Source organism: Castor canadensis, chromosome 11 (assembly GCF_047511655.1).
Source record: "Castor canadensis chromosome 11, mCasCan1.hap1v2, whole genome shotgun sequence".
NCBI lineage: Eukaryota > Metazoa > Chordata > Mammalia > Rodentia > Castoridae > Castor > Castor canadensis.
Window position 1 is genome coordinate 19,426,008 of NC_133396.1, and position 19,935 is coordinate 19,445,942.

The following is a 19,935-nucleotide window of genomic DNA, read 5'->3' on the forward strand; positions in this document are numbered from 1 at the left end:
GTTATAGATATGCACATGAGATTTGAGAAGCACTGATTTGCTGGGTGGTGACTTGAAACTATTGTTTCCTAAGATGTTAGAGATGATGAATAGAAATCCACAGAAAATGTTTTTGTGATAAGACTCTGGATGAAATATTTATAGCTAATGAATGTTGAAAATATTTGGTATAGCAGTGGTCTGTCTTCTCTTCATTCTTCTTGTTCTTTCACATCTTAGTGTGTGTGTGGAGAAATAATTTTGATAGAAATTAGGAGTGAGTGTAAGGTCCAACTGGGCAGATATCTGAGGCATGAGATGCTTGGGTCTGAAACTTTCTAAGCTCTCAGGGAAGCAGTCAGCTCCTCTGGTGCCCACTGGTACAGCTTTAGGCTAGTTTCAAGTTAAGAAAGACCATCTCTGTATATGCAATATACAGAGAGTTTTAGGTCATATGGAGTAGTTCTTGGCCATAAAAGCCTATTCTTCCCTGGTCCTGAATGTCTATTTCTGACTCATATATATTGTTCTGAAACCATGTAAATGAGGTCAAACCTAATTCCCTCACTAATTGCCCAAGTTTTCAAAATGGAAAACTCAGATTTCTTATCCCTGGACTCACACCTTAGATAAAAACCATCAGCAAGTGTTCATGAAAACAAATGGTCCATGTTTTGATGTTACATAACTCCTTGGCAACCATTTTTGACTTGTGTGATATAAAAAACAAATACACTGGGCACAAATTCTGGTTCCACCATTTTATGGCTATATGACCATGGGCAAATTAATGGATTCCATCTGAGCTCAGTCTCCTCAGTCATAACATGCAGACAATAATGCCCTGAAGTGTTATGATAAATGCTGAATGAGGTCACAAATATGAAGTCTAGAAATGTTGTTATTTAAAAAACTTCTTCTAGTATGTGTGTATGTATGTCACATGCATGAGTATTATATTGTGTATGCATACCTTGAAATTAGCATAGACTCATAGTTTTTATTAGATGACTCAAAATTCTGTTAGATGAATTTTCATTTAAATTTCAAAGAGAAGTTTTGGTGAGTAGTCCACATACTGGAATTATTAAACACACACACACAGGTCTTAAATAAAATTTCTAAGAATAGTTAGGTCATCAGATCATTATGCTATGTGAGAGGCACTGTCTTTTCCTTTTTGTATGACCTCATTGAGGATATATTTTAGAAACTCTCTAATCCTCCTTGGAAAGATGGTGACAGGTGAATGTTGTAACAGAATAAATGAAATGGGGATGAGTCACATACAAGGGGATAAATTCAGCATATAGTTAAGTCAGACAGCCAATACTGTTAGGATATATGAACACTTTAGGGGATATGTTAACAAAAATCTTAAAAGCATTTATTGATTAAAGACCATGTAAGAATATAGCATTTGAAGTATTCCATTGTGAAGAATCATGTCAGAATGAATGAGTTCTATTCCAGGATCTTATTATTAAACATTGTAACTGGTAGCTATCTGACAATCATGGTCATTTTCACCTGGAAAGCCTTATCGTCGTGATGAGGGAGAACATTGCTCACCTACACTGAAACCAGATCATCTTTAAGTGAGACATTCCATCTGTGTGATACTGTAAGCATAAATATTTATAGGGAAATTGCTAATATTCCTGGAATGAGGAACTTAGGGACAGAGTCAAAAGGAATCGAAATTCAAAGAAGAATTTACCTGGACATCCCAGAATGCTTTGGTGAGGATCAGGGGATATCCTTTCCTCTTCAGGTTGGAGATATACTATTGTCCAGTCCCTTTTTGTGACAAGGCAGAGAAGAGAGCATACCTTGGCAATGACTTAAGTCTCTGCCATCTTTTAGGAGGGTAGACTTTAGCTTTTCTCTTGGAAGCTTTGATGATTATTAAACCAGGACTTCTGGGAAGGTCCCTGAAAATCCTGTCAGTTCGATGGGGGTACAAATGAACTTAGCTTTAAATCAACTATTGTCACTGGACAAATAATAGACTCTTCTCTTTAGAATATTGTGCTTCACTTATCCATTGCTACACAAAAAACTATTTCAAAACTTTCTGGCTTAAAACAACCACCACTTTGTTTGTTCACAGGTGAATTTTGGGTTCAGAATTGTAGGAATGGCTTGCCTCTGCTCTGTATTTGGGTCCTTAGCTGGTCAACCTGAATGGCTGAAAACTAAGTGGAATGAATGGCTGGACCTGAGTTACGCATCTAGAGCCTCCATGATGGCTGTTGGTTGGGTTTCTTATTTTTCCCTTATGTGGCTTCTCCATGAGGTTAGCTTAGACTTCCTCACAGTATGGTGGTCTCAGGGTAGTTGGCTTTGGTGAAGGAGCATTCTAAGAGGAGAAACTCTAATGCACAAGCATTTATTAAGCCTCTCTGTGTGTCATGTTTGCTGATGTTTCATTGGTCAAATCAGGTGACATGGCTAAGCCCAGAGAAAACGTGGGAGGGACTACAGAAAGGCATGAGTTCTGATGGTACAGATTTATGGAGCCACCAATACCTATGGTATGCTCAGATAATAATTATTTAATATCCATTTTCTGTTGTGAAAGACTAATAGACATATGTGTAAGTATGGTACAATATTGCTTAAACCCCATAAAAAGTATTAATGGAATTATGTTATTTCTATCCCAAAGAAATGGTATTCTATATTATTCCACACAAAGTCAACTTTTTCCTCCCTTTATTATTGGTGTATATTAGTCACACATAGTAAGGGGTTTCATTGTGATATTTCCATGCATGCATGTAATGTATGTCAAGTAAACTTTTTAAGTCTCTATGCTAATAAATAATTTAAGTCTACCTGCAAAGAACATAAAAAAATCAGTTTTTATCATCTTCCTCAAGCTCTTATATTTGGTTTCAGCTTCAGAGTTCATGCCTTATTTTGACTTTTCAATGGTTCATACATTTAGACTTGTCATTTTAAATTTGCCATGAATTCTTCAAAATATATGATGTGTTCTTCAATTTCTTTCAGTTTCCTTGTACTGGAGAGACTGGAATGGAGGACCGAGCTACACTTTCTAGACTTTAGTTTTCTCATATCTTAGAAAGGAAGATTCAATCAGTTTATTTTTTTTTTGAGACAAGGTCTTGATATGTAGCCCAGGTTGGCCTCAATTTGAGCTCCTCTTGTCTTGGCCTCCTGAGTTCTGAGATTATCTGTATATGCCACCACGCCCAGCTTTTTTAATCAATTAATTTCTATGTTTTTTTCTAATGCCAACAATTTTTACATTTGAACTTAACATGCAATTCCTTGATTTACTAGTAGAGAAATATAAAATATGAATTGTAAAGAATACTAAAAAATCTGATATTTCTTCAAGGAAAAAATTTCTTGTATGTTCCTAAATTAAATTTTTTAGTCACTTGACTTAGAGATGTTTTCCTTATGAGTCTCTTATTTCCATCTGCTACTATTTTACTTTTCTGTGAAAAAAAATTCTAAGAGGTAAAGGAAATAAGGAGGCTAAAATAACACAGCAAATTTCCATCACAGGAACTTATTACAAGAGATTAACACCTTGCCAAAATACTTGATTATGCACCAGAAGGAGATTTTGTTAGACTTAGGTAGAAGTATGTTTGGAAGGTTTGGTGAAATGCTTGTTGAAGTAAGGCATTTGTCCTACTTCTAAGTTTTTATTCAGCTATATGTCCTGAAAGCAATTCTCTATAATTCTATAAAATGTAAGAGTTTGAGAATGACATGAAGGAAGGTCTTATTTTTTCTATTGGTGCCATTAATTCCTATGGGGAGTATTAAAAATTAGCAATATGGACAGCATATAAATAAATAAGAAAACAGTTGCCTGAAATGACTAAAGCAGGTTCTCAAATTTGAGTGAACATTGTATTTACTTGAGAATATTGATACTGGGGTCACAACCATCAAAAATCTTGATTTAATTGGTATAGAATATAGTTTGTACATTAGAATCTTCAAATTTCCCTAGATGATCCTGAGGTGAACCACGTTTGAACCCGAGTTAAAGAAACTCCCATGGACCTCTTTCTCTTACCTACTTTTTGCTACCAGAACTGGAGTTCTTGCTCCCTCCTTGACTTTATAACCTCTCCCTGAAATATATAATTGCTATATCCCTTAATAATGAATTTTTATGAACTGTATGTGTTTTTTTAAGGGGGGGTCTGTCTACCTCCTATGTAGCCCAAGTTGCTATGTAGCCCAAGTTGGCTTCAAACTTATGATCCTCCTCTTCAGCTTCCCAAGTGCTGGGATTACAGGTGTGTACCACTACATCTATATGAAGTTTTGTGAAGTTTACATCTCAATTTCATACATCATCAACAGGGTAGGTGTACAAAAAGAATAGTGGAAAATTAATCTACAAAGCCATATATTTGATTAGATTGAACACTATCAGATGGATAAAAGCACTCAACCATTTTAGCATACTATAGGTAAATATCTTGACCTAAATATTAAACTCCAAAATAATACTTCATACTTCTCTGGAGTAGCCAATTATTTGTTTAGTTGGGTTTCAGGTAATAGCATAATAATTTCTATTTACACAAAGCATTTCTGGAATGAAAATAATAGAATTTATTTCTACCTTCTTTATGTAGGTTGGGTGTGTTTGTTAAAACCAAATATAAACAGAAACTTCTTTAGTTGATAACTCACCTGAACACACAAGAATTAATCAATTTGTAATGGGTGTTTTGAAAGATTTTCTTAGGTGGGCTGTTTTAAATGTGGGAGAAAGATGTTTCTTTGTGACTTAGAGTCAAAATTCATGCCATTGTCTCTTTATTTAAATAGTTTAATTTCTCTCTACTTGCCTCTCCTTAGTGAAGCCAAGGCAATTCTTTATTGATATGGTTACCATAACTACAGTTTGTCTGGGAATGGGGAGTTCCCTGGGAAAACTGGGAAGAGTTGATTGTCTTAATTTATACAATGAAAATTAGTAAGACTTTAGGGACACTTTAGGTCATTGGATGAAAATGTTATAATTCATATGTTATAATTTGCTATTCCCAAATAGCAAATTAGCTTTAATTCTCATTGAGGTCCTTCAGCTCCTTTTCTTTTTTCAAAGTAAGATGGAATAACTTTTTGGTCTCTCACATTCTCAAAGAATCTTTCTGGGCCTCCTTTCTCTATTTCTTCCCAACTCCTTTCTGCAGGCAGAGCCTGGAAAACCTCATGAGCCACACATCTTCCCTGGGCTGTATAGCTCAAGGGTAACAGTTCTGCCTAGTGTTTGGCTGCTGTGGACACTTTTGAAGCATGGAGAGACCTCTTAATGGTTGATGCTCTGAGAACCTCTCATTAGAATGAGTCTTGAGGTCCTGCCTTGCCTTATGATATAAAAAAGACATGATGCAGATTCAGTGGCGTTTTATTGGCTAGAAGCTAGATCGGCATATTGACAGGAATCTGAAGTTTATAGTAGGAAAGCAGAGTTTTAATGTCATAAATTTATACTTTGGCTAAAAAAGTCCACGAGTATAGTAAGATAATATGGGAAGTCTTTTGAGATTGTTCCAAAGGAAAAAAAAGTTTCTAAGTTTGATAACTCCAAGGATACCTTTGAGAACTCACCCATTAGTGCCTAGGCAAGGACTTTCCATTGGGAGAAAATAGTTTTTACAACAGGCAGAAACTTTTATTGGCCTCACGCATGCTTTTGGATCTCATTCACTTGAGAAAGAACTATTCTTCCATTGATACTCTCCTGTGTGATGGCCTTGATCGTTGAAGTTGCAGATGCTGAGGGAAAGATCACCAAAGAGGTCACTGCCAGGTGTTCCCCACCACCTGAACTGTGCTCATTTTCAGTTCCCTGCTCTCAGCCTCTGCTGGCTCTATGTGTCTTGTAAAATATCCACTAAGCAATATGGTGGACTCTGCTGAAGGGAACAGGAATGACAGACACTACAGAGAACTTTTCCTCCACCCTCCAGGAAACAAAGGTCTATGAACAATGTCACCTTCTGGAGATCAAGACCTTCATCCTAGGTGTATCTGGTATGGGAGCTTGTCTCTGGCCACAAGTATGTAAGGACTGCTTTTTGCCGATATGACTTTGTGATTCTTGCATCACAGATTCTGTGAGCTTACAGATCCCTATAAGCCAATTGGGACATCTCATTTTGAGATCTAGAAAACACGACATGTGATGGGTAAGTGAGAAACCAGGTCTGTTTATTATGGCAACAGTTGCCAAAGATATGCTTTATTTGAATAAATGTCTTGCTGACATGTCAGTAAACTAGTTCTACACTACAGGAAAAAGTTGAAGTCAAATGTTTTGCCCAGTAGTTTGGGTTATCCCATTAAAAACTGGGTTTCCTATCCCTGGACATGTCTAAGGGGAGCCTGAAGGGCCAACTGTTGCATCTTGCAGAAGGGTAGCAGTTACACCAGCTGTTCTGTGGTGATTAGCCCAACTCTGCTCCTCTGAATCTTTAATACCTTAGAAATATTTTTTCAAAAACTAATGTGAAAGTACTGCTTGATTCAGACTGAGAAGTACTGGAACTTTTCTGTGAGATGTTAATGGTAATATGTGAAAACAAGTCTCCCATGTTCTAGATGGTTGGGGGTAAAGCAAAACTTTTGCTGTTGTTTCTTTCTTTTTTTTATTACTTTTCTTCATCACAGCAGTACTTACTCCATTTTTAACATATGGTAAGGCAACATTACTGTTCAAGAAAATGGTATACAGTGTTCCCGACCTTATCTGATAGAACATGTTTTTCAGAATACCTTAGTCACAGCTCATGGAACTGCAGTGTTCAGCAGAATTAAGTTTAAGAAGTGGTGTGATTTAATTTCCTCAGAGTTTAGGAAGCAGACCCCAGTTATTTAATAGAGATGTAATACTACCAACTAATACATATTAATATATTTTACTGCTTGCAAAGAGCTTTCATATACAGGTTGAGCATCCCTTATCCAAAAAAAGTCCAAAATACAAAATGCTACAAAATCTGAAACTTTTTGAGCACTGATATGATGTCACAAGAGGAAAATTCCAAACTGTTAAACTTTGTTTCGTGAAAAGATGTTTAAGATATTGAGTAAACTGGGTGTGGTGGTTCATACGTATAATCATAGCTACTTGGAAGGCAGAGATAGGGAGGATTGTTGTTGGAGGCCAGCCCAAGAAAAAAAGTTGGTGAGATCCCATCTCAATCAATAAAAGCCCATGCCTGCCATCCCAGCTACACTGGAAGCCTAAATAGAAGGACTGCTATCCACATTGGTCTGGGCTACAAAAGTGAGACCCTATTTGAAAAAAGTGGTAGAGCACCCATCTGGCAAGTGCAGGGTCCTGAGCTAAAACCCCAATACTCTCTCTTTCTCCCTCTCTCCATATATATATACATATATAAAATATACGTACACACATATGTGTATATGGATATATGTTGTATAAAATTATCCTCTAGTCCTATGTATAGAGCATCAGATGTACATAAAACATAAGAAATTTTTTTTTAGTCTTGGGTCCCATCCTTAAGGGTGTTCAGTCTTGGGTCCCATCCTCAAGATACCTCATTATGTATATAGGCAGATGTTAAAAAAAAGTCTGAAATCAGAAACACTTCTGGTTCTAGGCATTTTGAATAAGGAATACTCAACCTGTGTACTATTGAAAATCATAATGAGAACTCATTTTGTTCTGTGTTACTTAATTTGTTAATTGAAAGTTCCTGGCCATTTGGGAACAAAATAAAAATTGAACCAGAATTTTTGGCAGTACAGTAAGGATTATGCCTGCTATAGAATGGATAAACATGTTGATTCATTAAGAAAAAAAGTAGATTCAAACAATGGAAGATTTTTCTTACCTTTCATGCTTGACTTAGATTCTTCCATTGTCCTATAAATGTGAGAAAGGTTAAAGTTCACTTTAGTATTAGCAATAATTATAAAAACTCAGCATGAACTACCTTCTTTGCCTGCTTATAAATTCTATCAGCTCTTTAATGAGGATAATTGTCTGAGCTCATCAATGTCAAGATCAAGAGTTCATGGGAGAACACTCTTGGATCCTGAAGGCAGTGAGGAATGCCTCCCACTAACCCTGGGGTCAGAAGAAGTCTCTCAGACCATCTCCTCCTTCTTTTTTAGCTTGCTGTAGGATTTTCCAGGATCCCTTCCAGGGTGAGGGTCTCAAATTCGGATTCCCGGAGCTTCTCAGTCTGATCAAAGTTTGGTTTGTTTTATTTAATATGGTGAAAAAACTTTGTATGGTCAGCCATTATTTCTTGGGATGGTCAGAAATACGAGACAGAAAAATCTACATGTCTATCTCTTAGGAATCTTCTCTTGCTGTTGCCTTCTTTTCCTTGAGCTCAAATTGTGTTTATTCCCACTGGTAAACATGATAACCCAAACATTCATAGTTTTTTTTTTCCCTAGAGCCTTGGAAATATTCATTTTAACTGTGGTAAGTGTAAATTTTTATCATCTGAGGAGTTTTAGCTGATTGGTTCACACTTGCTGCTTCATGAAGCAAACCTGACAGGTGTCTTCCAGACAAGGTCAACATCAGCCCTTCTTCCCCTACAACTGCCACTGTTGGGAGACCCTCGAGGGCACCCATATTTGTACACACAGACACTGCATGCCCTGCATGTTCCTCTCCCATCACCTTGGCCTCACCCTGTGCTGCCTCCCTCCAGGAGCCGGCGGTAGGTGGCGATTTCCTTCTCCAGGTGGGTTTTGATGCCCAGGAGCACGTTGTACTCATTGTTCTGACGCGCTAGGCCACAGCGTAGCTGCATCAGCTCCTCCTCATAGTGGGCAATGAGCTGCTGCACGTCCTGGAGCTGACAGGAGTACCGGGATTGGGTCTCTGACAACATGTTTTCCAAAGCGGATTTCTAAAAGAGGACATGATACGTCTTTCACTGAGCAATGGTTTGACAAATTCAGCAGCGTGTGCTTGTTCATTAGTTTCTGCTGACCATGCTGCTGATGTCTTGGTAACTATGTGGACATAAAGATAAGAAACAGGCTGATTTACAGGTCTGGGGCTTGGGCTGGCAGTGGTGGGACTTCTGATGCCATTTTCTGGGCATAAAACCATTATATCAGGGGGTTCTTGGCAACTCTGATGCACTCCTGCAGTGCTGATGGTCTGTGCTAGGTATTGGGGATTGGGCACAGGCTGCTTTGCTCTGAGCTGTTCCTTACTGATGCTTCCATTCTCTCTCTGGCCAGATGGAAAACTCCAAGAGGAAGACAACAACCTGGGTTGCTGTCTCTTTCTACCTTCAGAGAAGGGTCTTAAGTAGGCATGCCACATTCAATAGAGGACACACATTTAAATTTGAATTTCACTGGAACATCAAATAACTTTTTTGGACAAATAGGTCTCAAATGTAATGCTCAAATTGCACAGGACATATTTATACTTAAAAGAGAAAATTTTAGATATTTATTTAAAATTCAAACTAAATGGAGTGTCCTATGTTTTAACTTGGTAAATCTAGCAATCTTGGTCTCAAACAATGTTTTTTGCTTATAACAACAGTAACAAATTGTCAATTCTGAGGACGTTCTAAAATTTCAAAACCAATACAGAGGACTGAGTTCAAGTTCCTGTTCTGTTTGGATTTAATACTGGCTTTTGTGGAGCACATAACTTTAAACTTCAAGGGAAAATTATACCTGGTTTGGATGTTTAATTTTTTCAGGGTCTGTTATGTTGCATGGCCATTAAACCACATTTCTCTGGTACCACATTCCTCTCTTTTCTGAAAGGGCTATTTCATTCTTTCTTCTCTGTCCTCCAAACTCCTCTCCTCCTCTCCTTTCTCTCAGCTCACAGCCAATGTACTTGAGGGAATGAATGCATCAGGAGAGAACTCTGACAAGTTCCTGCTCTTACTTCCATCTGTGAACTTGAACCTGTGTCCAGTTACTCATTCCTTGGTTATGATGTACGGGCTGTCTGTGTCTGAGCAAATTTAATGAATTTGCTCTCTTCTCTACTAGATTATTCAACCTTAGTTTTCTCCCTTACATGTTCTCTCCCTTCATCTATCTTCCAGTTTCTTTCCAGCAGCTATTACCTGCTGTTTCAAATTCTTTTTGACTGCCTCCTCCAATGTAACCTACAAGTCCTACACTTCCTGGATCCATTGCAACCCCATGGCCTCCCCTCTCTTCTCTCTCTTCCCCACTCCTCCTCTGCTCAGTATGGCTGCAGCCATATTGGTTTTCCTTCTGTTTCTCCAAATTATAGGGCATATTCTCTGTCTTGTGGCTTTTGTATTTTCTGTTTCTTCTTCCACCTGGGACACCTCCCTCCAATCCCATAGCCACATAAAGCACCACTTTATCTCTTTTAGGACTTCACTCAGCTGTCATCTCTCAGTAAAGCCTCTTCTGATCACCTTGTTTAAAACAGCAGCTTGTCAGTCTGCCACATCTTACCTTTCCCATGCTTCATTTCATTCTACTGATTTTCTCCATCTGACAGACTATACATTTTGATAATTTGCACATTTATTATCTGTTATCCTCACTCCTTCACCATCAAATTCTCAGTGCTAAGAATAGTGTCACACAGTAGAATGCATGAAAATGGATATAAATGCCTCACCAACTTTGTGAAATAATGTAGGTTAAAATGTCTTGAAAGCTGCAGAACACTTTCCTGCCATTAGGTTCTCATTAATGTCACCTCAATAGTGCACATTTTCATATCCGTTCACCATCACTAATTTATAAAACATAACATTAATCACATACACCTGCAGTACAAATTATGTCCTTTCAAGACTAAGGTAGTGTACTATGAAGGAGTAACAGTGATGAATGATTGGAAGATTCAATAAGCTATGAAAGGAGTCAAATGATAGATTAAATTTAATGAATTTTGAAAGCTTATGACACTCATACAAAGCGTTTAGCAAGCCATGGAGATGGTAGAGTTGATTTAGAGATAAGGATTTACAGTTTCTTGTGTGATAAGACAAAACATAATGAATAGAGCAGTACTTTGGAGTCAGCCAGGCCTAGATTTGCCACCAAGATTCCTCTGTATTAAAGATTAGGGGTACCTGGGTTCCACATGGAGAGAGCCTTGATAGAGATTATGGGGGGTGTCGTAGGACCTCTCATTTCCCAACTTACCAATTGTGTGGCCCTTGCCAATTTAACTGTTTGGAACTTTGTTTTCCTCATTTCTAAAATGGGGACACTAAGACTTAACTGGAAAGGCTAATGTGAGGATTAACAACATTTAACATAATAAACTACCCAGGAAACATCTGGACACTATAACTGAACTTCTTATTATCATTCCCATCATGAACAATTTGGATGGAAAGGGGAACATTAGAGATGTCCCAAGGGAATTGGGGAGTTAGGGACAGGCTTTATGGAACAGGTAGTATGTGACCCGGGATGCTTAGCTGTAACTCACCTTGTTGCGCTGAGTTTGCAGGTCAATCTCTAGGGCCTGGAAAGTGCGCTTCAGCTCGTGGATGTTACTTTGGCCACTCTGCACAGGTGTTGAACTGGCCACCTCCTGGGACATGGCAGCAGCTGACTGTGAACCAAGCACAGGCAGAAGCATCGGCATTGGGACCACACGGCAATGGAAACTTCAGAGGTCTGTCTACCTTTCTCTTACCTGCTCTTTAAACCAAGTGTCCAAGTCTTGATGCTTCTTCTTTATTATTTGCTCGTATTCCTGCCTCATGTCCTCTAATACCTTAATTAGATCTTCCCCTGGAGTCGTGTCCACCTTCACATTGACCTTGAAGTCATTTGGCATGTGATACTCCTCCATTTCCTGTTTAATAACAGAGAAGAAATGAATTGGTCCTGTTGATCAGAAGGCTGATGGTTGTGTTGGCTGGCAGAGGTAAATAGACCTTTATTTACTTTATTCAGGCGGTTGCTATGCTTTCCCTGGTGTGTTTTTTTAGTTATTACTTGTTAATGACAAAATATTATATACATTTTTCCTCTAAAACTTCTATACAATAAAGAAAAAGCACAAGGTAGGTAATCAAATGACCTCAATGATTACTGACTTAATCCCTGGTTGAAAATATTTCAGAGGCAAGTATGTGTTGAAAATTCTTTCCCCCATTGGTGAAGTGACTGTACAATTAAGCAATTAAATATTTCTGGTTTTCAGCCAGAGCTTTTGGGAAGCAGTTCAATAACCAACAGCCAAAAGATGAAGAGTCATTTATAATCTCATGCCTATGCCTCTGTAGAGCATGACAATTTAGGAGTTTATGAAAATCAAGTGGCCACAGGAAAGGTTTAATTAAGAATCACTGTCTAACCGGCTATTCAGAAACTGGATTCTTTGATGTTCATAAGCAATATTTTTTTCAGAAGCAATTTTTATCTGTCTAAAATAGGAATTGTTTTTCTATCATTTTATCAGTTGGAGGGACTTAAGATGAATGGTAACTTTTAAAAAGTCAGTTAAATGCTCTGGAAATGAGGATTCTTATTTTTTTGCCACAGGTCATATTGACCTTGGTCTGTACCAGATTCTTTTTATTCTATTGTCCTCATTTGCTGCATGTCGGACCCTTGAAGGAAGTTCAGTTACACATATTTATTCTTCTTGTATATTACCAAACAAGTCCAGGTAAATAGTTTGTCTGTTAAAACTGCCAGCTGATTCATCACTAATTATGATTGCATTTTGGTAGTTAGGTTTTACATCTGAGTAGATAACCTTGAAATTGGAGAAATTAGGTATTAATATGATTCTTTATGAAGACAATAGTACTGGTTCAGGTGGCACTTTCTCCCGTGGCTATTGGATCACCCTGGAATGTGCAGGTTAAGAGTTGGCCCATTGCTGGGAGATACCTGCTCATGGCGCTTCTTCATGAGGATGAGCTCTTTCCTCATTCCCTCCACCTCCTGTTCCAGGTCCGTCGTGACAATGGTCAGGTCATCCAAGGTCTTCCGGAGCCCCTCAACTTCAATTTCCAAGTCTTTCTTAAAGGAGTGTTCATTTTCATACCTTTGGTTGGAAGGAAGGGAAGAGCACCCCTGTTGTTGGAAGGTCATGGGCTTTGTAAGGATTCACCTTAGTTTAGAGTTGAATCCCTTACTTTTCAGGTCTAATCTGAGCAAATGAACATGTACAGGACGCCCTTTGCTCATCTGTTTCATGCTATGCTTTTCTATGATGGTGTCTCAAGTGTCATTTTAAAAAATTGAATAGAGAGAATAGAACAATAAGCAGTCATATACCCATTACTGAGCTTTAGTAACTGTTAGTATTTTGTCAAATTTCTCTCATCTATATTCCTTGCTGAAGCTTTCAAAACAAATTACAGGTACTATGACATTTTAACCTAAATGCTTCAGAATGTATCTTTTAAGAAAAAGATATTTTTCTAAATAAGCATAATATAATTATTATACCTAAAACTAAGAATTCTTTTTTTTTTTTTTTGGGTGGAGGGTGATTCTAAGGGTTGAACTCAGAGCTTTGCACTTGTCAGGCAGGTGCTCTACCACTTGAGTAACACCTTAAGTTCTTTTTGCTCTGGTTATTTTGGAGATAGGGCATTGCTTTGTGCCCAGGCTGCCCTGCACCATGATCCTCGTGTTTTAAGCTTCCCGCCGTAGCTGAGATGACAGGTGTGAGCTACCACATCCAGCTTTTTTTTTCCTCATTGAGATAGGGCCTCACAAACTTTTTTTGATTTGCCTGGGCTGGCCTCAAACCTTGACTCTTTGGATCCCAGCCTCCCAAATATCTAGGATTACAAGCGTGAGACACTAGTGCTCAGCTAAGAATTCTTTAATATTATCTGACTCTTGGATTCATATTCAAATTTCTCCATACTATTTCATGCACTTTATATCTGGTTTGTTTAAAGTAGGGTCCATTCAACTTCTGGACATGGTATTCATCATCATTATTATGCCATTTATTATAATTCAGAAAGATTTTAGATGTGGGTAATGGCAAGATGAGATTTCCTTTGGTAAAGCAAACAAAAAAAAATATCCACACAACACTGTGAAGAAGGAACTTACTTGAGGCTGAAGTCATCCACTGCCATCCTGGCATTGTCAATGAGGACAATGATCTGAGCATTGGTTGCCTTACCGCCCACTATCTGTAAAACATGTACCCAGAATTATTTCAGTTGGACAGACCCACACATGACAGCTGTCTTTCTGCCCTTCACTTTCCTGGGTATGTGGCTTTCAGCACAGACTTCTTTGTCTGCAGTGAAATGGGGAGATCAAATCATTACGTATTTCTTGAGCACCAGCACATACTAGGCACACAATATGGAGTGATACTATAGCAAGGATGTTTCAGTCAGTTTCACTGTTTTTTGACAGGCTGGCTTTGATGTAATGGTTGAAAGAATGATATAGGGAGAGGAAGGACAGTGATTGTTCAAAATGCCTTCCGACTCTCTGGTATTGTGAACATGTTTTGATTAAGCTCCTCACATCTGAAAATGTTAAAAGGAGTTTAGGTTCTCAGCCTTTTCTTTTTGTGAATGTTAGTTCAGCTCTCCTACAGTGCAGTAATGATTACTTTAGATGAATATAATTCTTAACTCAGTAACTGTGTAAATAATATGTTAGCGTCACAGAAATAGTGCACATTTGATGTATGTCACCATCTTTGGGAAAATGGGGTGGAAAAGACCTCATTGTCCAAAGGTATTATATACTTTTTTTACCAAGTATTGTGCCAAATTAGAAACTGGAGCCTTGCTTTGTTCTGGCTCTCTTCCTGACCATTCACGTGGTCTTGGGTCATCACTCCACTCTGGTGCTTCAGTTTCATCATTTGTTAAATAAAGAGATGAAAACAGGTGAGCTTAGAAGTTCCCACTCTAAACTTCTGTAATTTAGTTGGAGTCAGAGAATTCTGTGATATTATAATTGCATTCATATAGCTAATTCCTTTATTTAGAAAGGATTTTCATAGGACAAAACTATTCCTCAATACAAAGGCATCTTTTAACCATCTGTTCCTATTTAAAGCTCCACTGACTACTTGGAATGTGGTCTCAAGAGTGCACAATAGCAGCCTTTAGAAGTGGTAAGAAGCTGCTGGGCCTGGAACCCAACGAGCAGGGCAGGGATCCTGCTCCAGCACCCACGAGCTGAGTGAGCTCAGTGAATCTCAGTTTCTTCAACCATAAAATGCCACCACCAACAAGAATAGCTACTTCCTCAAGAGTTATGAGAATTGAATTAGAAGATATTGAACAAAAATGATGCTATAAGATGGCATATTTCTGGCAAACTAGAGATGCTCTGAAAACTTTGTTGGAATGGAATTTGTTCAAATGAATATTACACAATTTTCTTTAAAAAAAATAGTCCTTTAGTGATTAGAGTTACTGTCTGCATTAGATAAAGCCCCAGCTTTTGTATGTTGAGATGGACCCTCCAACATTTGCTGTTTACGGTGGGAAACAGCTGGGGACCTTCCTCATTGACTGTCCCTTCCAACATCCTTCTTCCCTTTGTGGTATTCCAAATTGTTCTATGACTTCTTCCTTTGCCCTAAAAATGGAAACTGTAGGTATTTTCTTGTCTCCTGTCTACAGTGCAGCTCTGGGGCAGTCTTACTGATGCTTTTCCTTCCAAGCCCCTATTCTTTTCATTATCTGATCTCATGCAAAATGAAAAGTAGCTCCATTTCCCCAAATCCTAGGACTCTTAGGATTGGCTTTACTTCCTTGTATGCTGAATTACTCTATTTGACACATGCAATGAAGTTTTGATTCACATCCAGGAAACTTTGCACTACAAACCACAGAATCAGAAAAGCAAAAATAACCCTCTGTGGGTTTATTTGGTTTTTCTGAGTTAAACTGGTTATTTCTCCATTGCAAAGCCCACATCAAATCTCTAATTCTCCCAGCGAGGATTCTCATGGTTCATGAGTGTAAGTTCTGAAATGTACACTTAAAACTATTTCCTACCATTCAGGCTTACTTGCTATGGTATTATTGATGCATCCACTATTTCTGAGACATCCTCTATGGTCATTAATGGATGAGGATGGATTGAGAAATAATACATGCAGCAAAGGTTTTATATTGTATGTTGTAATAACCACTTGGATTCTCTCCAAGGTCTTGAGTTCATTCTTTTAAAATCTTGTTGGTGCTTCAGGGTGTCTAATCTCCTATCAGGAACAGAAAAATAGACTTTTTGACCATAATAAAAACACCAAATATAGTACTATTAAGAACCATTTAGGGATATATATAGATATATGGCATATATCTATATATATAGCATATATATAACATACATATGCAACATTCCTATGACTATGTCTAATTCTGTGTTTCAAAAGGATTGAATTAATTTTTGAACTTAATTTTTATAGATTTTTGGCCTAACATTTAAAATTCCCAAAGGGAGGACAGAATGCTGTTGTACTTGGAGTATTTCATCAAGGCCCAGGATGGGGCCAATGTCAGGTAACTGGGGGACCACTGTTTCTCATCTGCAAATGGAGGATACTGGAAAAATAGATAATTTCAACCTTGAAGAACTCTGGTTTCTTCAAAGCCAGAGAGAATGAAAAATCTGAAGTAAAGTCCAGAAAAGAGTGGATGTTGAAGCTGAAGAAACTTCTATTTAGTCTCAGAATGTGGAATTCTGGCCATCCCGAGAGAGGGCAAGTTGCCCCCTCCTCATAATTGTACCCCCTCACTTTTCTCAATTCTACCCTAAAGAATTTAGACAATTACTAGTCTTTTATTCTATAAGTTGGGGATAAAACTACCTGATTCAGTTAAATGTGATGTGAATGAAATGTGTGTGGCATGAATACTACTACAAATGTGGTGCCTTGTCTTTATAAATAATAAGTAAATACCATCTTCAAGTGAGGTAGGCTAGTCAGCATGATGCTTAGGTGGGAATTGTGAGGCCGCTGGAAACAGACCTGAGTGAGAATCACACCTTTGCCTCTTACTGGTGGCTTTGGAAGGCTTTTTCACTTTTCTGAGCTTCAGTTTCCTAACAGTGTTGTTGTGAGAATTAAAACAGATAACATAGAACAATCCTGTCACTGTAGAAAGCTCTTAGCACAGATATGTATATTGAATATCCAACATAAGGCCTGCCATACAAGAAATGCTCAATAATTATTTCCTTCCCCTTTTCTTCCTTTCCTTCCTTCTCTCTTATGCTAGTGAGTAGATTATTTCATTCAGTTTAACCTTACATTTATTTTGGGAGTCATACTTTCTGTTCTCCATTCATAAACATCTCCTTTTCCCTTCATTCTCAAACCAAAGCAACTTTATGAAATGAAAAACACGGTGAGGATGTTGAGTCACCTTGTTTTCTTCGTAAAGACAACCATGCAGTATGTAGTTAAGGTAATTACACACTCAGTTATTAGGTTGATTATTCAATAATTAGGGTTCATTACAAGGACAGATTTATATTATCTTGATTGGTCCTTCCTACATTCAAGCAAGGATGACTTGAGTATTGTGAAATAATACAGTATAAATATTGGAAGCTTATCATGCCCTTGTTTGGTAGGGTAAAGCATGATCTTACAGGGATTTTCTGGGACTGTTTTATAAAAGAGGGAATTTATATAGCTTTTAAAAAAATACTTGGTGAGATTTCTTTACTCCCTCTGCTTGCAACTGGACATCCCAGAAGGTATGCATTTAGCTTGTTATAAATACTTGGTTGACAAACTATCTTTTTGAAATATGTCTCTATAATCCATCCCAACTCTCAGATTTTAAAACTTATACTCATTTTATTATTTTTTTTCTAGCAATATGCCATCATTCTTACAACTGTGAGCAATTTATCTTCTAGCACCCCCCCTACCCTCAGAATACTCAGGGATGTCACAATGATAACCTCTGCTATTGGAGTGACAGCTTTTAGGTGTGATCTGCACACCAGTTTAACTCAGCCTTTTGTTGTTAGATAGCCACATTGCTACCAGGGCTTTGAGGTGGAGCAGAACTGATGTAATGAGAAAGTAAATACTCTCTGTGCCTTGTGTACCAGGCATGCAATATGCATACTAGCCCTTACCATTTCTGTGACATTGTTGAATCATAAGTGATATTGCAGAGACTGGCTGTCTTATATTTTTCAGGTTTTTTTTTTTTCAAAAATTTCAAGTCTGAAAAATCAGTTTTTTTAAAATATAATACTTCTGTAATTTTTGAGTCTTCATTTTCTGTGATTTATGTATAGAAATTTAATTATACAAAAGCTTTCCCAAGTCCATATTTAAGTAATAACAAGAAGGCATCCTCAAATATCTCTGTGAACAATTACTTTGAGCTCTTTTGCCATTTCCTTGGAACCTTTTTCCTCCCCAGGGTCCCCTGGCAATGTGGCACCACCTCCAGCTGCAGGGTCACTCAGCGTCTTACCTGCTCCTGCAGGTGGCTGATGTTTTCCTCATAGTGGGAGTAATCTTTCTTGTTGCCTGGATCTCTCTGCTGGTGCCACTGCAGGATTTGGCTTTCCAGCTTCAAGTTGGCCTCTTCCAGGGCATGCACCTTGTCCAGGTAGGAGGCCAGGCGGTCATTGAGGTTTTGCATGGTGACTTTCCCATTTCCACCTAGGAGGGAACCTCCTCTTCCTGACCCCCAAGACCCTCCAGAGGGCAGGCAGCTTGGCTTGGTGATGGAAAGGGAGATGCGGACACCTCCGGCGCCTCCATGGACACTGGGGGCTCGGGGGAAGCTTCTCAGCCGGCCCCAGCTGTTTCCAATGCCATGGAGGGAGGCGGAGTGGATCTGGCTAAAGCTGTGGCTGGAATTCATGGTCCCATCTGTGTTTGGCATAGGGCTGGACTCTGCTCTGCTCCCTGGCACTGCAAAACTAAGCTGCCCCAAACTGCCCTGCATAGTTTTATGCCCTTTGCTGTGGGAGTTTCCTTCTCTGACAACTGTACCAACAAGATCCTATCATTGTGCAACATGTGTTTCCTCTTGGTCAATCCTGAAGTGCCCGTGGGCCAACAGGCATTGTTGTTTAGAGCCACAGCAATATGCCAGTTTGCTTCCTCCCTTCCAGTTGTAACCTGGAGGTGTGGCCTACGACATCAGGTGGGTAGTAGTATCAGGTGTCTTTATAATCTCCCCGTGGAATTTTTCCATTGTCTATTTATCTGAAAAAGGTCAGATTAAAGCCCACATTAAGGTTATTTTGGTGTGGCACAAATTTTCTTTTTAAAAAGCAGACATTAAACACACACACACAAACACATACAAACTGGCTGTAAATCGAGGGTGGGAGGAACTCAGTGAGGGAGAGCCAGATCAGAACAGTTTCAGGTCCTGGAAGAAAACATACTTGTGTGCGGAAGGTAACAGAGAGGACTCTAAATATCTGATTCTTTTGTGGCAGTCACTGTTTGATGGAAAGTAATTTCAAAGGAATCACTTGTTAGAACAAACCCTCAATTATACATGCAATTAATTAATGAATGACCGAGCCTTCCGCTTCCAGGCTGCCTTTCATCCCAGCACACCTCAAAACCAAACAACCCAGTCTGTGCCCAGCACTTGGGGAATAATTCAGTCCTTGTTAACTGCCCAGTAGCCCAGTCCCAGCTGAGCTCTAGGATGGATGACTTCTGGGTCTGTGACCTGCAGCAGGAACAGCTGACATCAGGAAGAGTGCCATGGGTTGTTTAACATGCTTGTTTATTATGTTTGATGAATCCTATACTTCCTTTGCCAAGATAAAGTTTAGGAATGAATAAAGATAAAGTCTGGGGCAGGAGCTATGTGCTTACTAGTGACTTGATTTAAAGGGGATTTAGAAGTAAAATGTCAGCATTGAAAGAGACTTTAGCATTATTGGTTCAACACCACTAATTCTGCAGATAGGGACAACTGAGGTGGAAGGGTTGGGTGCGCGAAGGGTGGGTGAACAGGAAAG

General features: G+C 38.6%; 1 protein-coding gene and 1 long non-coding RNA gene across 2 annotated transcripts in view; one reads left to right on the forward strand and one right to left on the reverse strand.

Moving 5' to 3' along the window:
* Positions 1 to 5,637: 5,637 nt before the first annotated feature.
* Positions 5,638 to 18,886, reverse strand: Krt23 (keratin 23). Its single transcript, XM_020154912.2, has 8 exons — positions 18,417 to 18,886; positions 14,047 to 14,129; positions 12,862 to 13,018; positions 11,654 to 11,815; positions 11,444 to 11,569; positions 8,671 to 8,891; positions 7,854 to 7,885; positions 5,638 to 5,766 (listed from the first exon to the last, which is right to left on the reverse strand). The coding sequence occupies exons 1-8, from the start codon at positions 18,831 to 18,833 to the stop codon at positions 5,672 to 5,674; spliced, it is 1,293 nt and encodes a 430-aa protein (XP_020010501.2). The 5' UTR covers positions 18,834 to 18,886; the 3' UTR covers positions 5,638 to 5,671.
* LOC141413718 (uncharacterized) overlaps positions 17,554 to 19,935 on the forward strand; it is a 38,101-nt gene continuing 35,719 nt past the window's right edge. The window contains exon 1 of the long non-coding RNA XR_012438554.1: positions 17,554 to 17,679. This is a non-coding gene — a long non-coding RNA (uncharacterized lncRNA). The remainder of the gene's footprint in view (positions 17,680 to 19,935) is intronic.